The sequence below is a fragment of the Plecotus auritus genome (assembly GCF_963455305.1).
Source record: "Plecotus auritus genome assembly, chromosome: 7".
NCBI lineage: Eukaryota > Metazoa > Chordata > Mammalia > Chiroptera > Vespertilionidae > Plecotus > Plecotus auritus.
The window spans coordinates 160,878,609-160,904,856 of record NC_137774.1 but is presented as its reverse complement, the minus strand read 5'-3'; the positions used below and the strand labels follow the sequence as shown (position 1 = coordinate 160,904,856).

The following is a 26,248-nucleotide window of genomic DNA, read 5'->3' as shown; positions in this document are numbered from 1 at the left end:
AACCCCAGCTTTCAAACTGGACCTTCACAAACCTGCTGGGGGAGCGGTGGTGGGTTTTAGCCTGAGGTCACTAACAGAAATCACCCACTAAGGAGGCCTGGGGGCTGCCAGTGAAAATGCTAACACAGGGCCACTTATGCTGGAGACCAACAGCAACCAAAAGACAGACAGATGAGCTGGGGCTGGGATTCTATTTGGGTGCTACCCAGAGTTCATCAGGATCAGCCCAAGTAAAATGCACAGCCCCAGGGATGCAGTGAGGAGCCATGGCTATTGACAAAGTGGGCGCAGCGGAAAACGTTTACCCCGTTTTACCAGCTAGCACCCCGGGAGGGAAGCGAGCAGGGCAGACTGGGTGGTGTCTTCCTGAATGTACCCTTTAACACGCCATGGCACTCATTGGAGAGAGTGAACTATTACTCACCAGAGAGTGAGTGTATCCATAGATGAAACCCTCTTGCAAACAGCAATGGGATTATGGAACCAGGGACCCAATATTTAAACACAGAAATGAGGGTGAGAAAACGTTATAGGAGAGGCAGAAATCTTTCCCAGGACGTACTCTCAGCCTTTCTCTTACGGTGTAATTAATTTTATGTCGCAATAATTACTATTAACTTTTTAAAAACTGATGGTAAAAAAGTAAAACCATCTAACATTTGGTTTTCACGTAGCACTACAAATTATCTCAGCAAAAGCAGATTGAGCTAAGTAGCCGTCAGACACATTATTATTCGTTTCTTTTAAATGTAACTCAACTTAATCTGAAAGACCACCTTCTTCACATTTAAAACTGTGACTCTCTTAAAAGGCACTTTTAGCAACTGAATAGAAATCAACTGAACACATTCATGTGTCCCCTAGAGGAAGGGATTAGCATTTCAGTCTCTCTTTATTATGTTCTTTTCTTTGGAGACATTTACTTTGGGGAATCAGGGAATCTCTACAAAACGTGCCTTATCAGGTTTCTCCAGGCAGATTGCAAAATCCCGGCATGTGTAAACTCGTGAAACAAGCACAGAATATTCACCAAATGACCATTCAGCTCCAGTAAGTTCCCCCATTCCCGTACTTGTGCAGAAACCAGTTTATAAGATAATTTACAAAGAGATGGTTATCCTTGTGCAGATTTCTTAGTCATATAAAGCACAAGGCAAGGAGAAGCTGCATGACTGTAGTGCATAAACTTCTGAAGAGAACTCTTTTGAAATAAAAGGAACCACCACTCACAATCCCCCCCTGCGAAAACGTACCATCCACATTTTATCGGGTGCAATAAAACTTCACTCTCAATGCTTCACCTCTGGCTGACTGCCATTCAAAAATAATATGAAAAATTATCTTTCCTTCTAAGAGATGAATTCCTTCTCCAAAAACATGTTGCATGATCAGTGCCTTATCTGGTAAGTCTGTCATGTCCTTGATTTTTACAAAGCATTAGTATTAGTACACGTGATCAAAATCAGCACTTACCCATACATTTAGAAACTAAATATGGTGCTCACAGAGACGGCAAAATCTGTTCCCCTGAGGTTTAAAAAAAGGTCCTCTGCAAAATTTTACACGATCGCATTCATGGCAAGGTACACACAACTCTTAAGCAGTGCAAGTAAGAGTAAAACCCCTACCTTGGGTGTCTGGTCCCCCCCTTCAGTTTCTGTCCCCAGTAAATGGCCGCATCGTTAGCAGTCCGGACCAGGAGCCTGTGAGCCGACAGACACAAAAACCGGCTTTCTGCAGCTGGCCGGTGTTCCCAGTCTTTTATGTGGTGTCTTGGGCTCTGCTTGCTTAATTCATTCCTCACTCTCCTACTGAAAGAAAGTCCAGCCTGGCGAGGCTGGCGGGATAGTTCCTGACTGGGGGAGGAAAGCAACCAACCACCTTCTATGCACTGACAAATGCTCAAAGAACCTTGATTTTAAAAGATAATAATAAAATTTATTATTATTTCTTTTCTTTTCTTTCTTTTTTTTGGAAAACAATGCTCCAGGACAAAATCAAGTAGATTGTGACCTCAGAAAGTCTACCCTGAGAACAACACTCTTCCCTTGAGCGGAGCTTCATTGACCGCTATTTATCCTGGTCTTTACATAGCGCTACTGAATAGTTGCTATGGCAACTCGGTAAACAGGATTCGAGTGACCACCGAGGGGTTTAGTGGCATTGTTTTCTTGAGGGAGAAGAATGGTAGCCTTAATGCTTCCTTTACTGAAATTTCCTGAAAAAGCAAAGCACCCTTTTTACAGGTCCTCTCCTCTGTACGCGATGTTCTCAAAAGTCAAAGATGCTCCAGTTACAGGATGACAGGCAGCGTGAGTGGCAGTCACAAAGACAGGAGGAATTGTGGAAGCTACCCAATGAATGCCAAGGGGGCATATTTCAGCAAGGAGGCAGCGGACATGGAACCATCTCAAATGGCTGTCCGACTAACCGAATGTAGGGAGGAGGTGCAGGGGCTGATAATCCCTTCAGTTCTAAGACAATCCTAGCTCCCTGCGCTTTGCCCTCCCCATTTTTTCATTTAGTCTAAGTACATAAAACATACCATTCACATTTTATCAGGTGCAATAAAACTTCATTCTCCATGCTTCAGCTCTGGCCAATCACAAACTATCCTACTCTTATGAAAATATTACTTTAAAAGAGTTCATCTTATTGTGAATAGGGTATGAAACACTGGGCATTTGGACACATCGTGATGGTGTGCATCTGTCAAAGATCAAAGACCAGTTCGACACAGCGAACCTTACTGTGAACCCGTACTGGTTCACTAATGATAACAAATGTGCCACACTAATTTGAGAGGTTAATCACAGGAGAAACCGTGTGTGTGTTTGTGTGTGTGTTGAAGGGGAGAGTGATTGATATAAGAACTCAACTATATTCTCAAATTTTCTGTACACTTAAAATTTCTAAAAATCAAGTCTATTACTTTAAAAAAACTTGAAATAAAAATGTTCATCCCATAACAATGTCAAGGATTAAAGGAATCTGTTTCTTTTAAAAAATAATTACAACAATCTACCAAAGATATGTGAGTAAAAATCAAACTCGAAAAGGAAAAGGTCTTAGAAAGATTTTCCATGATTTGGCTAAAATTGAGAGTTAACCTGTGAGGACGCAGTGAGGTGTGAAATTGTTGAGCATACTGTCCACATTCAAACATACAACTCAAGTGTGACGTATTTCACACAGTCAAATGCAGCTGGTTGCATGTCCACATTACATCGTTTAATGCCTCCACCTGCTCCTCTAGGCAGGCACTGTCCTCACACACACTGGAGAGACTCGGAAACAAGCCCAGCCCCCCAGCTGCTTAGTGACAAGAGGCTGGACAGAAATCCAGGCGCACACCTTTAATCTATTTCTAGTTGGTCCCACTGCTCCATAGGCTCTGCACCTGTGCTTCTGCAGCAGCCTCCCACACTCACAGGACTGTGGTGCATCCTAGCCCATGACCAGGACACCTCATGCCCTTGTCTCACTGGGAACGGAGCAGAGCCACCTATGTCCTTGGCAGGGAGCACGAATGACCTAGCTACCAAGGCTCTGCAGGTAACCCTGCAAGTGCATGAAGGGAGAGGGCTGGGGGACGGTGGGAAAAGTCACAGAGGAAGGAGCGGACTAAATAAACACGAATGAGACGCATACAGTCAGCAATAAGACAAGCAAAGCCCTACAAACCCAGGTACCCCACGAGCTTTGAGATGTTGGACCAGCATGTGCTGATGTCTGAACAAAAGTTCTGAGATAACCGAGGAGGGTGTTTAGTAGAGCAGGGAAATGTAAATTGATTAAGGGTTTAAAAATATTTGACACATTATTTGTGGAATCTAATGAACAAAATGAATTGACCAACAAAATAAGACCAGAAGCAGGGAAGGCATGGAACAGACTGACATACCTCAACAGGGGGTTGGGGGACAAGAAACCAAAGAACTTATATACTTATATGCAGAGCCCATGGACACCGGCAATAGGGTAGGGAAGACCTGAGGATGGGGGGTGGGGATAGAAGGAGAAGGGAAAGGAAGGGAAAATGGGAGATATCTGTAATACTATCAACAATAAAAAATATATTTAAAAATGAAAAAAAAAATTGACACACTCTTAGGAATGAATATGTATCTGACATCTCACTTTAATCTTCAATGACCAGATGAACATCACAGCTGAATAGGAGATACAGGAGTACAGATTTCTCTTTCAGTGCCAGTAAGACCTTTCCCACAAACAGTAAGGGCTGCCTCTAGGTGTGAGGAAAGAGTAAATCTTCCATTTAGAAAGATGATTCTTCTCTGTCATATATAAAGGGGATAAAAAGACCATGTTTCATTCATCCTTTTAAAAATATCTATATTTTACTGATTTTTAAAGAAAGGAAGGGAGAGGGATAGAGAGATAGAAACATCAATCGGCTGCCTCCTACATGCCCTCCATTGGGGACGGAGACCGAAACCCAGTCACGTGACCGGGAATCGGAGAGGCAACCTTTCGGTGCACAGGACATGGCCCAACCAATGGCCAGGACCCGTCCATTCTTAATGCAAAGTACGCTGCCATCATGATGTGCCTGAAACTGGGATGTGTCTATGACTCGCTGACATCCTAGCAGCCATCCTGATGTAATTCAATGCGTGGCTGTGTGTGAACTTCATCACAGCTTTTCATTCTATCTTAGCAAATTCTGGGTACACTACTCCAACTGAATCCAGCTGTTCTTTAAATGTCATCAAAAATTACATTGCAGTTTCATTCGTGAAACCGGAGAGTTTTTTTTATTTGCAGAAAGGCCTGGAAACAAAATGGCACAGTGTAACCGTGACATTAGGGAAACAAATATTGGTGGTAGAGGAGTGACTTCTGGGGGGTCCAGAAGGAGCCACGCTGAGATGTGCCTCCATGGTATGCAAGTTACTTTGAGCTAAAGGCAATTTTAGCTTCAGGCTCAAGAGGAACTTCTCCTCACCCCCTTAAGTACCTCCAAGAACTTCAATTGGAGGATCTGCCCCTAAGAGATTATAAGAGATAACTTCTTTTGACCTATCTATAGGGCACCAGGCAGACTTCTTTTACAAAAGTTGTGCTCTTTTTATTATCCTGAAACAACCGTTTGAGACCTCCAAGGCGCCTTACCTCATCCTAGTTCAGGGTGTCTAAAACACCTCCATCCCCCTTTCTATCTCAAGTGGGGCTCCGATTCCCTCATGTATAGGCGGTCCCTGTGTGGACAAGATTAAATTTGATTTTCTCTTATCCATCTGTCTCCTCTTAATTTAGTTATTCAAAGACAAAAGAACCACCCCTTCCCATACCTCCCTCCGTATTTCCTGCAACGCAAACAGCCAAGAGCTGAGTGCAGCCTCCCGCCCGGTTTCGAAGGCAGAGCCCCTGCTTCCACAATGGCTTATAGATAACGGTGCATTTTACCCCCATGGGAGCCATATTCAATAAAATATGGTTTCAGATCACGCTTGAACTGACTGATTACAATTCCAGAAAGTTCAATCAAAAGGCAAAAATCTAATGCTTAATCTTTCAGTTTAAACCCTTGTTGTCTGATAGAGTCACACTCCAGACTTTCTTGCCCAATTGGCAGGTAACAAAGGCCCTGGAGGACCCCAGTTAGGTATCTGAGTATCTGACTTTGAAGCACCAGCCCCAGCTTGAAGAAGTGTTTGTGCGTGAGCCTCCAGGGCTGTGCTTGGCTGTTCAAAAAGGGCTTTGAACCCTAGGGGGACCCTGGAGAAGGGGTCAGATGTGAGAGGTAGACAGAAGAAACGCATTAACATAGAAAGATCATGGCCTATAGCAATGGCCTATAGACATGTCCCTAGAGTAACTCCCAACTACACAAATCAAAGATAACCCAGAAGTGAAAAACGTGCCAAAAATAAATAACTAGAATGGAACCTGTGGCAATAAGGATTAAAGACAGCACATAAGCGTTTACCTCCGGCAACGTTAGGCACTCACATACCATGAGCATCTCTCCAGGGCCCTTTTATGAGCAATTGGATCCAACATATACTGAGCACACACGACATCCTGGACGTGGAGCCAGGCGGCAGGAAGCAAAGGTGCACAAGGCAGGCCCTGCAAAGCCGGGCTGGTCACTGTCTTCTCTATGAAATACTGTCCTGAGAAAACGGGATTAGGGTAGAGCGGCCAAAGCCTCAAATGACATGTAAAACGCAGCTGGAATGAAGTTCAGTAAGGTTAAGGAAAGATAAAAAGAGAGAAAAAAAAAATGACAGAGGAAGAATAAAAATCAGACAAAAATTCAAGGTAGCCTGGCCAGCATGGCTCAGTGGTTGAGCGTCAACCTATGAACCAGGAGGTCACAGTTCGATTCTTAATCAGGGCATATGCCGGGGTTGTGGACTCGATCCTCAGGGTGGGTGGGGCATGCAGGATTCTCTCTCATCATTGATGTTTCTCTCTCTCTCTCTCTCTCTCTATCTCTCTCTCTCCCTTCCTCTCTGAAATCAATAAAAAAGATATATATATATAAGGATTAAAGACATTATATATATATAATTGAATTATATATATATATTACATATATACATTATATATATAAATTATATATATACATTATATATATAAATTATATATATACATAATTATATATATAAATTATATATATACATTATATATATATAATTGAATTATATATATATAATTCAAGGTAGTTCATACACCACATTATCATGAGAACTTTTCACAGAAATGTTTGTTTGGTCTTTGTTAAAGGGGAAAAAAAAAACACAAAAACAAAACACAAAAAACAAAAACGAAGGCCTAGACAAAAATGGCAGGCAGCACCTGAGCCACACAATATGACTCCTGAGGATTAAATGTGATCGATTCATTGATTCGGTCTTCAAATCTTTATGCCTCTGGAAGCAAAAGGCTCACGTGTCCATAATGCATGCTTATCGTTGTAACTTTGTGTGTGGCTCCGGGCTGTCTAGGGTGCTGTCCAAACGGGACCTAGCCTGAGGTCAACAGTGATAACATGAAAGACAGGGATGCAGACCATCAGCGTTCATTTAAGTGAAGGACAGTGGCATTCTCTGACTTTCCTCAAAGACTGTGTGAGACCCTTGACAGCCACGTGTCTCAGAGAGACAGAGCCTCCACAAGGGCCAGCCCTGGCTGGGTTGCTCATTGGTTGGAGCATCGGCCCATACATCAAAAGGTTGCGGGTTCGATTCCTGACAGGGAACATACCTAGGTTGCAAGTTTGATCCCTGGTCTGGGTATTTATAGAAGCAACTGATGGATGTTTCCCTCCCTCCCTTCTTCCTTTCCTCTCTCTCTAAAAAAAAAAAAAAAAAAAAAAAAAAAAAAAAAAAAATCAATAAATATATCGTGTGAGGGTTAAAAAAAAATGGCAAGAGCCAAACCTTATGTCTCCAGCTTCACTCTCCTCTCTGACATCCCTTTTTCCAGCAATGACTGCAGTCTACCTCAGTGTGGCCAGCCCTCTGCTCTCCCTTCCCCTCCTCTTTTAAATAAACTGCTCCACGTGGCCTGTCTCCAGCCCAGAGCTCCTCTGGTGACCGCAGGCCTGCCTTTGGGAAGAAGACATGACAGGATGGTTCAGGATATTGTCATGTGGGTTAAAAAAGTAGAGACAATGCTGCTGAAATCAAACGTGGTCCCCCTCTAGCACCTGCGTGCTCCCCACAGCCAGGGGAGGAGAGGCTGCCAGTCCAGCTCAATGGGAGGTGACAGCTGCCCTGCCGGGTGCACTGCGCTACAGACAGCCAGTTCTCACACCTGGGAAGGTTTCCTGATGTGTATCGGTCTGTTCCCTTCTTTAATTCTGTCCTCCTCAGGGTTTTTCTGAGGAATGTTAATGACAGACTTTTCTTACTGGAACTCATTTGCTAAAATACCAGGCAAGTGGGGGAGGGAGGGAGGTAGATCACAGGCCCTAGGTTACCCTTGGGGGAAAATTCTGAGGAGGCAAAGCAGGTTTCCTGGCATACAAGTATCTCCTGGGCTTGGTTTGGGCACTTCCGGCCAGAAACCACTACTGCCTAAGCTAATACAAGAGGAAAAGTGCTAACTGGCCACACCACCATCTAAAAGTCGTTCAATAGGGAAGTCTGCTGTTTGCAAACTGAAAATTCTGAGTCGCGTGGAAGAGTATATCCTTCAGGGCTGCCAAAGACAGAGCACCAGGTCAAGAGCTGTGCTTTTTAAAATTCACTTTATAAAGCAGTACCAGGAGGACTTTCCAATGACGCCAGACAAGAGCCTGTTCTACAATACCCAGCATTAGCTACCAGTTGTTTGCAAAAAGAAAGAAGTCCACCTATTACTGTAACTGAACTGACATAATTGTTCCATTCTCCCTGCACGCACCTGCTTTTCAAAGCAATTTAAAGCAAAATACAAAACCCCGCCATACTCCCACAAAGGAGTTCTCGATGCTGGGTGCTGCTGGAGGCCCAAGCACCCACTCTGAGCCGCGGAGGCAGCCAGTCTGGCAGCCTGGGCCCGGGGCTGTGTGCTCATACTGGCCAGGCCTCCAGGGAGTCTTGGATATGCGGGACATGCTCATATTGGACAGGCCTCCAGGGAGTCTTGGATATGCTGAACATGCTCCTGAGAGCACAAAGCAGCTACTTCGCTTTTCCTAAGGCCACAGACCTTAGAGTCTCTGTTCTTATCCTTTTCTGGTCACAGAATTGCCAAAAATAATAATAATAATAACCCACACAAAAAACCCACAAACAAACTGCAGAATCTGCCAAAACCCATGATCCATATTCCAGAATGATACACAGAGTACCTTCATGCACATGTATTTGAATAAATGCTTTCAGGCCGGTGATGAACAACTCACTTGAGAAGGGTGGGAGGGGCGCGGAGGGAAGGGGAGACGGCCGCACCCCTCCAGGCCGGAAATCCACATGTCCCATCTTGGGGCAAAGGAAGGCAAAGTTTTCCCTGTGAAATTTCTAGAAGCATCTATCTTTGGGCAAAAGAGTATTCATAAAAAAACTCCAAATGAGGGCTGTTTACATACATGTCATGTAACAATGACCAGTAACACGCCTGTGTTTTCAATGGAACCAAATGAAGGTTGAGCGAGTCATGATTTCACATCTCCATATTCTAATTAGCATCTTTACACTTAAAACTCACACCTTCATGCCAGGCCTCAGACAAGTCAGTTCTTGTGTCTATGCCTTTACGGCCTGGGTGTCTTTAAAATGTTACCAAGACGTTTTTCCCGAAGTCTTTACAGCCCATCTCTTGGTGTGTTGGAAATCTGTGTCTGCCCGGGTCAGGAGAAGAAAGGGGGTGTGAGCGAACACAAATGGAAATGTGAGTTTGAGCTGGATCTCTTTTTTCTTAAATGCAAAAACCAAAGCAACTACCAGCCGTGGGCAAACTACGGCCTGCGGGCCGGATCGGCTGTTCTATCCAGTTCTCTTGGTCTCCCCTCCGCTCCTTTACTTTGAATTTATATTAGTTCACACAAACACTCCATCCATGCTTTTGTTCTGGCCCTCCGGTCCAGTTTAAGAGCCCATTGTGGCCCTCGAGTCAAAAAGTTTGCCCACCCCTGAACTAGACACAATCAAATCCCAACAAGGAAAAATAAACATAAAAAAGAGAGTCATTTTTTTTTACTATTCTGGCTGAGGAACAATTTTCAATTCAAGAGGGCCTAATTTAAAAAGCTATCACAAAAATATATACTTTTTAAATCAAAAGCTATTACAACTTAAAGGAATGTCTACCCTTATAACAATGCTGAGATAGTAGGTCCCCCGTTTCATTGAATCGGAGATGCCACCGCTAAGAAAGAGGAAGAGCCTGAACTAAACATAGCTATGGCTTGCCAAAAGCTGTAAATCCATCCCAAGCTCCAAGACCTTAAGTTGGAAAAAACCATGCATGTTTAAGGATGAAATACAGTATTATCATCTCTGTTATAAAATCAGAAAAGAAATGCTGACAGGTGTTAAACAGCTCCTGTGAGTGTAGACCCCAAATGACAAGCCCATTTATACTGTCTTGTAAATACTGCCCATTGGGGTTATAAAGTGAAGTATAAACCAGCTGGAATGATATGCGGTTATGCCTTAACTGTTAATTTCCTACATAATGTCAAAAAGCTATGTATTGCTTCTGTGTCATTTCTTGTGGTAACCTAAAACACTTCAATGTAAATGTGAAAACTGCCAGAATAGATGTATATTAAATTAAGTCATCACAGATCTTCTATGTAAAACCAGTTTCGACCACCTTAATGCCTTATACGTGCCGATTCTCACCACTGTACTACCCAGTAAGGTAACAAACTGAACAGGTTATTCTTCAATAAAGAGAACATACACTCCCGCCTTCCGAGAAGACAGAGAATTGAACTGTAATTCTTATAATTAAACATCTTTAAACCATAAATCAGGAATCCCTGTAATACCAAGTCAAAGGCAACTGGTAACCACTATATAAAGATCTAGCCTCAGCCACATTATCAGAATCTAACACAAATCTCATAGGTCACAGTTCAGGTCAGGTTCCTTATCTTAATGCTTCTGAGGATAACACCTGTTTTTCAACACGAGGGGCCCTTGACATTACTACCTTGTGGGGGTTTACCTCTCTTCAGTGGGGGGCTACTAAGAGCTGATATTCACCAAATCAAGATAATTTCAAATTTTTAACAACACTTTTAAGGCAAGTTGCCCAGTTTAGACTTGGACCAAGCAACTGCATCTATATCTAATGCTAAATTTAAATTTTCTTTGTTAAAATAGCTTTTCCTTTTAAAATTCACATTATTTCTGATCAGGATATGGCATTCAAAGCTAAAATCTTGGAGCCTACATAAGAAAACTCATAATGGCAACCTTCCAGGAATTTTCAAATTAGTTACAACCACCTAAAGTCCTTAAAACACAGAATACAGACTCTTCATCACGTTTAGCAACAAACAAAAGAAAATCAAACAAACAGAAAAATCAACCACCAAAAATACACCAATGATTTCTTCTAAAATAGAAGCTTGCCCAAGAATTTCACATCAAGTGCTTAAAAAAAAAAAGAAAAAAAAGAAAAAGAGTGAAGGCTTTACAGTGTTTCCTTTTCAACTAGACTTCTTTAAAGCTGAATGGCATCATTCAAAAGCAGACGAATAGACCCAGGAGACAAAGGGAATCTTTCCATTCAGCAACATTAGGTTATAATAATGCCACATACATCTCCGACCATCTATAATGAAAGGACTTCGGAGAAACTCAATCTGTGAGTAACCACCCCGGGAGGCAGTGTCCTCAAAGACGGGGTCTCAATCTAGAACTGGCCCCTCTTACCTTCTGCATGTTTGGCTTGACACAGCGAACAAAGAAAGGATTAGAGGAGCTTAGGGTTGCCATCAAGGAATGCAGTGAGTCCTAACAGAAAGACAGAAAAGTACATGTCGATTTAGTCTCTTAGTATCTCGTTCTTTAAGTTTTTCAGCACCTTAGACACTTATCAGAAACAAATTAAAAAACAACAATTTAATCATAGGAATAATAATGGTCTTTATTTTTAATTATGTCAACCTAAGATAAAATAAAGCAAAGATATTATAATTCATTGTCACTGAAATTATTCCACAATACGGTATACAAATGTTATTTGTCACTTCCTTGAAATAGTACCACTAAAAAAATAACATATTCTGTTAACCAGAAAAAAAAGCATAGGCTACTTCAATGGTTAGCAAAGAAAACCTGAGAATTATGAGCTCTCCCACTGTAGTTATTTGTCCAAACTCATTATTTCCATCCAAATGACAGCCTCTACCAGCACCTCGCTGGTCTTTGACCTATAATCTCCACTCTTACCTTCAATTTCTGTAATACCGTTTTCTTTTCTTCTTCTTTATGATTTTTTATTGTGAATTTTTAACATTTACCAAAGCAGACAGCATGCAACGATTACTCATCATCAGCTTCAGCTAATCCCATGTCCTCTAATCCCTGTCTCCATCCGTACTATGCCCACCCCTTGCAGAAAAGCAAATCTGAGACATTGCTTATTTCATCCCTCAAAATTTCAGTATGTTCTATTAAAGGATAATCACTTTAAAAATATAGATAGATAGATAACCATATCCATATCATCCTAAAAAGATTTGCCATGAATTCCTTAATGTTAACATTAAAAAGAGCACTTGTCTCATTTCATGTTAGTCAACTGTCGCAAATTTCATTTTTAAATGCTTGTTCTTTGAATTCATGTATTGTAGTCAGTTGATATATCACTTAAGTCTCTTTTAATCCATTGGTTGTCCTCCCCCCATCTCTCTTTTCTCTTCTTACAATCTTGCTGAGGAAACTGGGCTGTCTGTAACACTATGTTGATTAGTTACTTCTCTGTTTAAAAGCTTTAAGTTTTTCACAGATGACAAAATGTCCTGGCATCCATGGCCCCTCATATCCTGGTACCAACTTAAGTTCGTACAAGGTGCCTGGTCAGCTGGCCTGTATCTACTCACAATCCTCCGGGGACAGGACTCATCACATTCCTGCCTCAGGAGTCCTTCTCTTGCCCTTGTCTCTACCTGGTAGGTCCACCCACTCTTTTCCATTTCCTTGATTCCTAGTCCAATTTAATCCCCAAATATCCACAAAGCCTTGCAAGACAACACCAACCTAGAAAAAGTAAGTTCCACTGGGAGAGTAAAAGCTAGATTTTAGGGTCAGACAGACTTCCACTTAATTCAAATCTGCTCAGTCCTCAGAGGGATTGAATGGGTCTCCATTTCCCTAAACCTCAGTTTTCTCAACTATAAAGTGGGGACAATAATGTGTATTTATAAAATTATGAGAGAAGTGAACAAGATAATGTACATAAAGTGATTAGCCCAATGCCTTGCACATAAGTGTATATAATAAATGGCAGCTATTATTATTACACTAGAGGCCTAATGCACGAAGATTCGTGCAAGAATGGGCCTTCCTTCCCCTGGATGCCGGCACCACCTTTGCTCTGGCCTGGAGCTGCCTTTCCGCCTTCTCACGCTGCCCTGAGGCCCAGAGCGGCTGGGATGGTGTGGAACGCCATGGCAATGACACAAGCGTCCCGCCCTGCCCCCGCTGCTTGGCGCCTGTGTATGCAAATTAACCTACCATCTTTGTTGGGTTAATTTGCATACTCACTCCTGATTCGCTGGTGGGAGTCACAAAGGAAGCAGATAATCAATGATGATCATCATTGATGTTTCTCTCTCTCTCTCTCTCTTTCTCTCTCTCTCTCTCTTTTCAGAGATCCATCCCTCCCTCCCTCACTCCTTCCCTCTCTGAAATCAATAAAAAATATATTTTAAATGTCTGTTGTGCTTCCGTATCTCTTCACATTAGGATTAAGCTACAAAAATGGTCATCATGTGCTCTACCTCTAAACTAAATAAAATGCTTAAAATGAAAATAAAATGCTTAAAATAAAAATGTTCCTTATTTTCCCTGCATTCTGAACTATCTTGACAAGGTAACTGACATTGACCTTATTTAAATATGCACTTGGTTATTATTCCTAGTTATGATATTATAAATAGACCTGAGACAAATACAAATATTCAGACATAGGAAGAAATAGACATAATTTTCACCTGATCATCTGGATACAAATCAGAGAGATCCCATGTGGCTAAACACAATCCCACATGGCAATTCTTAAGAATTGCCATTTCGTAATGTAAGAATAAGCAGCTACTTACTTTTTAACAACAACAAAAAAACTATATACTATTTCTGGTTTATAGAATGATATACAAGACAAACACTGGCTCATGGAGCTCTTGTTCCTAATTGCTATTTTTAATTCTTAGATCACAGTAACAATGAACTCATCAAAGCCAGCAAAGGAGACTAACCTTGAACTGTGAGCTAACCGTGGGCCGCCGGTGCTTGCTTCCACATTTCAAGGTATCCTGGTTATTGCGGCTTGAAACGTGTTCAAATAGGTCATAGATGAAGTCGAATCTGTGAGAGCAAAGAGCGGGGACTATGATGGGCACACACCCAATTATTAGGTGCTAGATTACTGTAATTACAATGCATTTTCCCACTGACAGTCACACACCGAGGCCTGGAAGAGCTAAGACAGCTCCAAAGATTTCAAACCAACCACTGCATCAGGCATTGAAAAAAAATGTGGTCGCCTCCAGAGCTCTAGAGTCTTGCAGAACAGTGGATTGTGATGAAAGTGACGGGCAGCCTTGACTTCCCTCCGGTTGGAGGGACATATTGTTTTGCTCATCTCACAGTGTTGCAACATCCATTCATTTAACAGGTGGATAGGTGCTAACTCTAGAGTGAGGCAGACTGGGGTTCGAATCCTGCCTCCGCTATTCCCAGGCCATGTGACTTGGGCAGGATGGTTGTCTCTCTCCAGGCCTCAGTATTTCCATCTGGAAAATGGGAGTAATTTTAAAATGTATCCCCATCACTCTGGGGTGAGAATGAAACGAGAAAATGTACAAAAGGCTGAGCAGGGTGCCTGGCACATGGTAAGTGCTGAAGTTGGTAGCTGGTCCTATTACTGAAGTTGTATAGAATTCTTTGCCCCTACTAATAAAGTAGAAGGCTTTTCAGTAACTTCTTTTTATCTTCCATGCATGGAAAACATTTTGGGCTGTAAAGTGGAGCGTTGGCGGTTGGGGGGTGGTGGAGTGGGGGAGTGTGGTTTGGTGGCTTCATTGAGACAAGGAAAGGTGGAGACAACGTCTGGGCATCCACAACTCCCCATGTGGCAATGCCAGTGCTTCCTCCATCACATCTCACTTTGCCCCAACCCTTTCTCAATTTTGTCCCCAGGTGCTACTTCATGCTCCCTCCCATAATGCTTTGAGCACTCTGAAGGAAAGCTCTGGTTCCATGACACTGTCACAGATGTCAGAGGTGAAAGGGCAGAGTGAGCAAACAGTCCAAGCCCCTCCGTTTGCAGAGAGAAACCTGGGGCTGAAACAGAGAGTTCTTTAGTCCAATCACAAAACCACTTTACGTGTGAGAGCCAAATGCCAGCTTGCTGATCTCCATGCCTGGGAACTTCTCATTACAACAGAATGCTTCTATTTAACATCAAGCCACCACTGCTTTTATTTAAATGCATCAAAATAACTCAGAAACTTCTCTGGTAGATCATATGCCATGGAATTTTTAAAACATCGCCATTTTTACAGATCTAAAAGCTCATCTAAGAGTAAAAATGGCGACAATTTGTAAATAGGGAAGAGTTAAAACCTATCTGAAGATTGAATACTTCCAATTCTGAGCTTCTGCGCTGACACTTGCAGTGGGCTCCCTTCCCCTCAGTACACAGCTATTTAAGTGACAGGGTGGCCACCTGGCCTTGGCATTCCTGTAAGTATTACAACTTTAAAATAATTGGGCTACTTTCCTTCCTTAGGTATTAAAATTTTATTTCTGTTATATTCACTCAGGATCTGACACAGGTATTGAAAGCTTTAACATAGGCTTATTTTCCTCCCTTTCTCTCTCACGAAGCCTCCTAGTTTAATATATACACATAGCTAAGCTAATCAACTATCGATTTAGTGGTGTGGATTTACAATTAATGAATGAATAACTGAATGTGTAATAACTTGTAATTTTAGCTGAATTGATACCAGTTTATTTTTCCTGACAGCCTTTGCACTAACTACAGATATAGGGGTCCTACAAATCCAAGGCTGAAATCAATTTAACCGCAGCTCTAAGCTTGTCATAAAGAACGTTGGTCATACTGGTTACGATCTTGAGTTCTTGAGCCAAGCAGTCCAATCAAAACTAGTGGGATCTTGGGCAAGTCACTTAACTGCTCCAAGTCTCAGTTTCTTCATCTGCATAACAGGATTCATAATAGTATCTAACTCACGGATTTGCTATTCTGACAGCACCTGATTAAATGGTAGTCACTGCTATTCATATATCTGTTGGTCATTTTATTAATGAACTATTGCCCAGGGAAGCAGAGAACAGATTAAGTTGCTTCCATATTCATTGTTTCTATATTTGTGAATTAAAAGCATTTGCACAAATATTACTTTGCTCGCTAATGATGTCTTAGGGAAGAGACTGACATACCGGCTTTCCCTTAGCAAGTTGAGAAGATCGTCTCTAAAGGTATCTCTGTTCTTCTCCAAGATGCCCCGGACATCATACTGCACCTGGTTTTAAAGAAATAAACGTGCGAAGGAAGAATTGATCAAAAGAGTAATTTCAGGTGATAAGCATGAGACTCCCTTTAAAGATAGGCCTATGAAAAAAAGTCCTATGAATATATTTATGATTGGCTTCTGAAAGTATTATTTCTCTAAATACCACTCGGCCAATGTCAGTAAGGATCTTAATTAAGAAGTTACCTCTCCAGCGTAGTGTTTCACTCCAAAATTGTTGACTGCAACTCTGGGCTTCACGTAAAAGTGGTTATTCTAATAAAAAAACAAATACAAATGCCTACTTTTACTTACTGGTTTCCACTGAGTTCCAGAGGAAACTAACTACAACAGACAGTGAAAGCAATTTCAAAACCAGTCATATATCCACACAGCCGCTGATACACGTAATGAAAACCATGTCCCTCTTGCCTGTGTCATTACAACAGGCTAAAAACACAAAATCCTATACTCATAAATATGGGCATAATGTGACAAACAGCCCCAAATCTACCCCTTCAGCTTATTTTGATTTAGTTCTAACAATCGAAGAGGAGCTCCATTGGCTTAAGAGAAAAAGAAAAATTAAATGTGGAGGCACGGGGGGGGCAAATCTACCCCTTTGGCTTGTTTTAACTTAGTTCTAGAAATCGAAGAAGTGCTCCATTGGTTATGTGAAAAAACAAAATTAAAAATGTGGAGGCCCAGGGGGCCAACAGCACTGAAATGTCATTTTAATCGACAGATCTGCTATCCAGACATAACTAAGAATTGGCAGGTCTTGACATACAGCATGTTGATTGTGTAACTTCTCCAATAAGGTGCTGTCCGTGGCTTGAGGAAAATGGCTTTCTTCATTGATCAGGGCCAGGAGACCAAGTTTCTAGAAGAGGGAAAGAAGGTTAAATGAATTAAAAGTGAACATAATATGCTTCAAAATATTTTAGAGCTCCTTTGCGCTCTACTCTCTATCAAATAAGTGGTTAAAAGAAAAGGCACAGCCCGGAGGTATGGCTCAGTGGTTGAATGCTGACCTATGAACCAGGAGGTCACAGTTCCATTCCTGGTCAGGGCACGTGCCCGGGTTATGGGCTTGATTCCCCACGGGGCGTGCAGGAGACAGCCGATCAGTGATTCTCACTCATCATTGATGTTTCTAACTCTCTCTCTCTCTCTCCCTTCCTCTTTGCAATCAGTAAAAATAAATTTTAAAACAGAAAATAAAAGCACAGTAACTCTTTAATTGAAAAAATTCATAACAGTTCTTTAAAGAAGAACTGTTCCTGGTACTGTCAAGGTCCTTGATGATGACCTAAAACCTACGTGAGTAAAGCAGCTCTGCCCGCTGCTGATCCTAAAATGCTGAGTTCAAGGAGACAATAGCCTTGAAGCAGCCAAGTGTTTTAAGTCAACCTTGCACATTCACATTTACATTTCCAAATGGTCCATTGTGTTCTAAACATTCACATCTTTGATGTGCGTGTTCACACAAGCTATTTTGTTCCCATAAAGATGAACCAGCCCAGCTGGACACGCTTGGGACTGAAACAACTCTCCAACAATACATTACCTTCTCGATCAAGTCCAGGCATTCGCCATTGTCTATCCAGTCGATATCTTCCCACACTAATCCTTCTCTGTAGAGAGATTTAAAAAAGCTGAGTTACAGCAACCTGTGCCTTTTTCATTTAGTGGCTAAGTAAAAAAAAAAAAAAGAAAAAAAATTGAAATAGAATTCCATGAGTGCTTACCTGCTATATTCTAGTTGTTCTAAAGAAAAAATATGCTTGTTGAAATATTCCTGAAGTTTTTCATTTGCATAGTTTATATTGAACTGTTCAAAGTGATTAACCTAAGGGAAGAAACCATTCAAAAGGTATCTTTAATGCTCTCACTATTATATATAAAGATGCAAAAAAATCTCCAGAAAAAAATATCAGTGTTTGTTATGAAAGTTTTGTTGAAGATCAGCCAATAAGTGGCTAGAAAAGAATGCATGTGTCCCACCTGTGGGAAGCATACCTCAAAGTTTTCAAATCCAAAGATGTCAAGAATGCCAATAGATTTAAAGTCGTCTTTGCCTTTGATCCTGCTGTTGATCTTCTTGATCACCCACTCGAAGCAGCGCGCATAAAGTGCCATGGCCAGGGAGTCTCTGCTGTCTACTGCCTGGCGGGGGGCGGGGTGGGGTGCGGGGGGAAGGAGACATGATCATCGTGTCCCTGACCAGGGACAGCCAGGCAGGCAGGTCTGCCCCACCCACTCAGGAGCTCTTGGGAGACATGTGGCAGGGGTGGCACCGTGCACTCTCTGGCAAGTAAATCAATGCCACCTCGGAAAACACAGACTTGAAAGAAAGGATAAACTGGAGCTTGCTTGTCACTTTACAGTAGGACTCACCAAGGATGCCTTTAAATACCAGGCTCCAAAGTCAACTCTGTATGTTGAGTTTAGGTAAGAATCTGAGCTGATATATATGGTTACAAATTTTATTGGGTTTAAAACAATAATTAAGACAGTGTTTTCATTTTTATCTTCTTATCCTATTGTACTTTGTACACATAAAAGTTTCCTTTATGGGATATGGTTAGTATTTTTGACTTATCTAATTAAGAAACAGGTATTATACGGGCTGGAGTATATAACTGGCTTGAGGCCGTTACAGAGGCAAAAATAAGTAATACAACATACGGTTGCACTGTTTTCATGTACGGTAATGTATTATAGTTCATGCTTATTTAGTTCTTATTCTGTGCCAATCAATAAGTACTGAGAATATACATTTTCTTATTACCCTTACAAGAATCCTCTGAAATAGGTCTTACAGAGGAAACTGAGGCACAGTGAACACATTTCCTAAGAACAGACAGTAAAAGGTGGAAGAGACAGGACTCAAACAGAGGCCATCAGCACCAGACCGAACTCTCTTAAAGAGGCAGCTACACCGTCTCTCAGAAACAATTCAATAACTTTATCTGTTCCCCTCAAGGTGGATATCTTTATTTGATTGTGAACCACAGTTACTTATTTGAATCAAAGCCATGGATCTGAAACCCCAGGAGTGTCATCCAAATCCAGCCTCGATAGCAAAGAGCATGTACCTGCTGAACACTGAGCGGCGTGAGGATCTCCTCCCCCCTGAGGAACATCGATCTCTGGGTTAGAGCGTCCGTGAGCTGCGTGGGGTCCAGCCCAAGTAACTCCGCAGACCTGCCCAAGGCTGGGAACGAAGAACAAAGTAAACACGAACTCCCAGCCCCCAAGAGGACCAAGACGAAGGGACCCCATGGGGGTACAAAACTAACCACTCATAGCAACACATGAAAGCAGAAAGCATCCCTGAATCCCTCAGGCAGAATTTTTTTTTAATTTTTTAATTTAATAAATCTTTATTGTTCAGATTATTACAAGTGTTCCTCTTTTTTACCCCCATAGCTCCCCTCCATCCAGTTCCCATCCCACCCTTGCCCTTACCTCCCCCCACTGTCCTCATCCATAGGTGTACGATTTTTGTCCAGTCTCTTCCTGCACCCCCCACACTCCTTTCCCCCCGAGAATTATCAATCCACTCCCTTTCTATGCCCCTGATTCTATTATATTCACCAGTTTATTCTGTTCATCAGATTTTTTTATTCACTTGATTTTTAGATTCACTTGTTGATAGATATGTATTTGTTGTTCATAATTTTTATCTTTACCTTTTTCTTCTTTTTCCTCTTCTTAAAGAATACCTTTCAGCATTTCATATAATACTGGTTTGGCAGTGATTAACTCCTTTAGCTTTTTCTTATCTTTGAAGCTCTTTATCTGCCCTTCAATTCTGAATGATAGCTTTGCTGGGTAGAGTAATCTTGGTTGTAGGTTCTTGCTATTCATCACTTTGAATATTTCTTGCCACTCCCGTCTGGCCTGCATAGTTTCTGTTGAGAAATCAGCTGACAGTCGTATGGGCACTCCCTTGTAGGTAATTAACTGTTTTTCTCTTGCTGCTTTTAATATTCTCTTTGTCTTTTGCTCTTGGCATTTTAATTATGATGTCTTGGTGTGGTCCTCTTTGGATTCCTTTTGTTTGGGGTTCTCTGCACTTCCTGGACTTGTAAGTCTATTTCTTTCACCAGGTGGGGAAAGTTTTCTGTCAATATTTCTTCAAATAGGTTTTCAATATCTTGCTCTCTCTCTTCATCTGGCACCCCCATAATTCTGATGTTGGTACGCTTGAAGTTGTCCCAGAGGCTCCTTACACTATCTTCATATTTTTGGATTTTTTTTTCTTTTTGCTTTTCTGGTTGGGTGTTTTTTGCTTCTTTGTATTTCAAATCTTTGACTTGATTCTTGCGATCCTCTAGTCTGCTATTAGATCTCTGTATAATATTTTTTATTTCAGTCAGTGTATGCTTAATTTCTAGTTGGTCCTTTTTCATATCCTCGAGGGTCTTGCTAAATTTATCGGCGGTTTCTAGAAAATTCTTGAAAAACCTTATAACCGTGGTTTTGAACTCTATATCCAGTATTTTGCTTTCCTCCATTTCTTTCATTTGTGATCTGTTTCTTTGTCTCCGCATTTGGGCTGCTTCCCTGAGTTGATAGACAGGCTTTGTGTGCTAGGTGTCCTTTAGGGCCCAGTGGCTCAGCCTCCCCAGTTACCTGAGGTGGACACTCTTGGTGTACCCCTTTGTGTCTACGCTGGGAGAACTTCTGTGCTGGAGACACCCTTATGAGACAGGACTTGCAAAAGCCTCTGTGCTCAGCTTGGATGGGGCGGAGTCTCAGGGCGGAGCAGACAGCATTGGATTCCCATCAGCCCTGCCTTAATACGCCCCTGTGTCTCAGTGTCCCGTGGTAATCGCTGCAAGCACCTCTGAGAGAAAGCCGCCCTCGAGTTCCGCCCGCTGCCAGACAGTCCAGTTTCTCCCCGAATGAGTCTGGGTCCCCAGAGTGTTGCCCAGAACTGGAGTTCAGTGCAGTCGGGAGCTTTTGTCTCCCTCCGGCTTGAGAAAGCCAGCAGCGTACTCAGTTGCCAGCCCTCTCTGTGCACACACACCTTGGTACCTCTGCCTTCCGCAGTTCCTCTGAGTCTCAGTGTGCTTTTCTCTTTCCTGACAGTCCAGTTTCACCCTGTATGAGTCTGGGTCCCCAGAGTCTCACCAGGAACTGGAGTTCAGCGCAGTCAGGAGCTTTTGTCTCCCTCCTGGTTGAGAAAGCCAGCCACACACTCAGTTGCCAGTCCTCTCCGCGCGCACACGCACGTCTCTGAACCTCTGCCTCCTGCAGCTCCTCTGAGTCTCAGTGTGCTTTTCTCTTTCCTTCTAGTTGTAGAATTTCCACTCAGCCAGCCTTCCTGTGGTTCTGGATGATGTCCGTTTTGTCTTTTAGTTATAGTTTTGAAATTGTTGTGCGAGGCAGCAGTTTAGGTGTTTACCTATGCCGCCATCTTGGTTTCTCCCCTCAGACAGAATTTATAGGACATACATTCTATTGTAAGTTTGTCACTCCTTTATCAAGTCCTAGGTTAGTAGCAAAGAACCTGGAGCTTGGACCAAGTGCAGTCCAGAGACCCCAAGATTGGGGGTTCCCAAGACACTGTAAGAGGTTTGTGAATTTGTAACTATTATCAATGATAATACTAAGATGTTATTTGCTTTTTTATTCTCATTCCCTCACCAGTATACCGATGATTTTTCTAGGACTACATAACCTGAGGTATCTCAAACAAAATAAATTCAACAGCAGATATGAGAACCCAACTGGCCTCTATTACATTAGATATTAAAGAAACTTGGAAAAATATAAGCCAATATGACTCTTCTTACTGACTTGTTTTTCTTGGAAAATAGTCTTACATACAAATATTGTATTTTAATATGCAAAGGATTTATTATGGTCATTTTGCAATGCCTGTTTTAATTCCTAATATTGTAAACACCAATAGATAAGAATCCCATTTTTAAAAGGAGCTCTTTGGGGTTCTCCATCATGGTAAGATTATTACGAGGTGCTGGGTCCAAACAATTGAGAACTACTGGCCTGCAACACTGGGCTCCTTACAGCCATTTGTACTTGACCTCATTAAGTTCCCAGCCTCCATGCCCTCATACAGTGCTTCCATCAGAACAGTTTAAAAATAAATACAAAAACCGCTCCAGGAAAATGACAACTGACACAGCTATGTGTGCATGAACTCACTCAATCTCGACAACACATCCCCGAGGCACTTTACCAACAAGAAGTTGCTGGTGTTGAGGGGATAAATAACCCAGGAAATAGCCCGAGGCAGTGCCAGGCTGTGGACCGAGCCTCTGCCTTGAAAACTAAGGCCCTCACCATTGCACTGCGCCACCACTCGATAACTGGAGAACTATGCCCACACTCCGCCCGACTCAGAACACTTTTCCTACATCTCATCCTCCTTACGCGTGTCTCCTCTGATTTGGCCCATGTTCCTTCTTTCTTAATAGGAACAAGAACACAACCGCCATCCCATTCTGGAACCAAGTCTCATAGGTTTTGACCCTTTATTTGCTGACAGTTCACATCAGGGACAAAGTTCTGTAGCTCTTTATTTCAGGGTTAGCAAGCTCTTTCTGTAAAAGGCCAGACAGTAACTATTTCAGGTCTAAGTTTCCTACTAGGAAAAAGCCAAGGAAGAAAAGAGGGGCAGGGATGGGAGGGGCGACCTTACCTGTTTTGAAGGAAACCTGCGCCCCACCAGCAGTGATAAATTCTATGTTCCCAAGATGCAGTATGCCAGCAAGCAGCCTCAAAACCTCCCGGACTTCTTCCTTGCTAAACTGCATTACGTCCATTGCCGTCTGGAAGAAAAGTAACGTGTTTCATTGTTTATGTTGTGTTTTTTTTTTCATACTAAAGAAAAAATTTTAAAAACACCCATTGCTCAACAAAATTGTCAGGTATTGTTTTAAAAGGCAAGAAAATAAGAAATAGATGCACGACCAGTTTTAAAGATAAAGACTTTACACAGATACACATAAAAGAACATGAGGTTAAGAACTGTAGAATGTTGAGGAAGAGCCTAATCGAAGACATAAAAATAAGTATCCACCTAATGTACAAGTCTCCTAGTTATGCCACAAAAAATTATATTTTTTCCCTACAGATATCAAAACATAATGGAACATTTATTTTCTTACACATGAAAGTAGGAGGGCAATTTGGGGAAGCTAAGCCTTCCTGAGAGTTCTGCAGGATCAACTCTGGGGCTCGTCCTCATGGTTACTCACAGCAGGAACCCAAGGAGGTGGAATAAAATTCGGACAGGGACTCTATAATGGGAGAGTCTTTGTATCCTTTTACAATAGGTACTGGTGGACCTAGGAATGGATCTGGGTCTATCTGCCCTAGACATTCTTTGACGTCTCTACTTCTCATTTCTCCGAAGGGTTCTTAAGGTCTTATCTTGGCCTCTGGGTAGTAAATGAAACCTAACATAATGCTGTTTGGGGAAAAATAACAATAAACAGGCATCTGCCTACAGGAGCATTGTAACCAGCAAGTATCCAAACAACTTTAGCCAGGAGTCTTCTCGACCACACCGAAGATTTGTTCATTTTCTATTGGGATTTAGGAGCCATATTCATGTCAGGAACTCTTCACACCCACATCCACAACTGAGGACAAAATTGGCAACAAGACTCCTGAAATGACCTACAGAGAGGACTTGGGCCCAGCCGGTGTGGCTCAGTGGTTAAGTGTTGACCCACAAACCAGGAGGTCTTGGTACGATTCCGTCAGGGCACATGCCCGCGTTTCAGGCTCAATCCCTAGTGGGGATGCGGAGGTGCAGGAGGCAGCCAATCAATGATTCTCTCTCATCATTGATGTTTCTATCCCTCTCTCCCTCTCTCTGAAATCAATAAAAACATATTTAAAAAAAAGAAAGAAAAAAGAGCACTTGGATCCGAAATCACTGCGCTGACCACAGGAGACGTGGGAGAAGGAAACCATGCACCAACCACTTTGAAGCAATAGAAATTGCAAAAGGAAACAACTGGAGATTTTAAAATGTGAGACACATAATTTCTTTACAAGGAAAAAACAATGAAGTTGAAACAAAGGGCAAAAACAATAGACAGGGAAACAACATTAAAAGGGAAAAAATGCAAAGGAAGGAGCAAGAGCTATATTGGGAGATACACACGCAACAAAAATAAAATAGGCCCTTCTTACACAGGAAGTGCAAATCCTCAGGGAAAGTAGTCTCCGTCATAGAAACGAAACATGCACAAATTAAAGAAAATCGGGGATCATTTCTATTAAATTAGCAACACATTTCTGAAGAACTGACCTGAAAGTGGTGAAACTAGGATGTTTAGGCACTGACCACTGATACTATAAGTGAATATAACTTTTTGGAAAACAAGATCATGTGGCAGGACTGTGTTGGGCCACACGTGCATACACTCTTACAATGTTTACAGAGGTTAAGGAATTTTCTCAGGGTTGCATAAGCAAGATTCAAAGTCCAGGAATTTGTTATCAATCCAACTTTATTACTTTCCAAGGACATTTAAAAAAAAGTAAGAACTCTCCTGTGTAATCTCCCATAACTTCAATGATGAAAATTTGTTCCAAGGAAAATGTTGACAATAATAAAGTTTTGCAAAATGTCACTACAGTGTTATCTTAACTCTTTCAGAGAATTCTAACGAACCCATAATTAGGCAAAACAAATAGAGTAAATAACATTGTTAGAATAGTGTATCATTTTTAAAGGAAATTCTCAACATCATATAGAAACATGATTATATTTTGCTTTATCCAAAGAGTAAAAACTACAGTTTTTAACCATAACTAATAAAATCAGGATGGGAAGAAAACTTACAAAATGAAAAATATGGTAGTGTTAGTGGCTCATAAACACTGTGTTGTATCATGTCCTTTAATGTTGTTGACATCTTTCTGAACAACAAATGAGACTATTATGCAAATCGCTCTCTACCCAATGGGGACACTACTCCCCATGCAGAGGAATGAATTGTGTTATGTGGGATGTGGATGAGCGAAAGAAGGTAGACACAGGAGAATACATTCTGTGTGATTTCATTTACACGAAACTCTAGAAAAGACAATGTATGCCATGTATGGTGACTGAAAGATCGGTGGTTCCCCAGGGTGGGGTGGGGTAGCTGGGATTGTCTGGGTAGGGGAACAAAGAACTTCTGGGGTACAGAACTGTCCTTTATGTTGATTGTGGTTGTAGGTACATGGGTGTGTAAATTAAAAATTCATTGAAATGCATACTTTACATGGGAGCATTTTATTTTATATACATTATAGCTCAGTAAAGTTTATTACAAAAAAAATGAAAGACCATGAATTATTTAATCAAGGATGAGAAGACTCATTTCAGGGTACAAAGAAAACAATGCAAAAACAACTATTAGTCAATTGTTTATCAATAAAAAGGCCTATGGAAAAATAATTATTCAAATTTACTTATTCTAAATGCAAAGAAATATGGCTAAGAAATACAGAACAATTTATTACGTTCTAGACTTTAAAACAGTGGTCAGGATCAAATCAGACATCAGAAAAATAATTTTTAAAAATCACCTATGCTGTGCAAAAGTTAGTATTTTCCTTTTCCATGATGAAAGTTTTCTTCATATTACCAGACACAGTCAATACTCATTTGTAAAAATGTTCTAAGCTCATCTTAGAATGACCACAGAAATGAAAATATTCACTGCTTTAAGTCACCTACCTGGACTTTAAACATCGCTAAAAGAAACAGGATTTTTTGAAAACTAGTCTACAGTAGCAGAAAATTTCAAACGGTCAAATGAAAAATGTCAAAAGATGCCTATGAAAAAATTGTTGGTTAAGTTCTGAGAATACATACAATGTACACATGGAGATACAAAAGCAGATGGATAAAGTGTGCTTACTTCATTAATAAAGTTGTGACTTCTTCACTTTCAAGTCCAACTCTGAGTGAATTAATTAGTGAGGAGTGTGGTGATAAGTGGTAATTGCATTAATAACACCATGGGGTAATTTAATGGTTGCAACCAATTATCGCCAGCGTGGGTGTGGGTGCCAAAATTGCTAGCC

At 41.4% G+C, this 26,248-nt stretch overlaps 1 protein-coding gene across 3 annotated transcripts in view; it reads right to left on the bottom strand.

Annotated features, from left to right (window-relative positions):
• MYO10 (myosin X) overlaps positions 1 to 26,248 on the bottom strand; it is a 96,138-nt gene that overhangs the window by 63,335 nt on the left and 6,555 nt on the right. Inside the window, exons 3-12 of one of the 3 annotated variants that reach the window (XM_080679454.1) lie at positions 22,857 to 22,986; positions 19,279 to 19,397; positions 18,200 to 18,346; positions 17,929 to 18,029; positions 17,748 to 17,814; positions 16,968 to 17,060; positions 16,385 to 16,453; positions 16,107 to 16,189; positions 13,895 to 14,003; positions 11,346 to 11,426 (exon numbers count right to left, since the gene is read on the bottom strand). In XM_080679454.1, the coding sequence (XP_080535580.1) occupies positions 11,346 to 11,426; positions 13,895 to 14,003; positions 16,107 to 16,189; positions 16,385 to 16,453; positions 16,968 to 17,060; positions 17,748 to 17,814; positions 17,929 to 18,029; positions 18,200 to 18,346; positions 19,279 to 19,397; positions 22,857 to 22,980 (993 nt within the window). In that variant the 5' untranslated portion in view covers positions 22,981 to 22,986. The other 2 variants (XM_080679458.1, XM_080679459.1) reach the window with 2 other exon arrangements.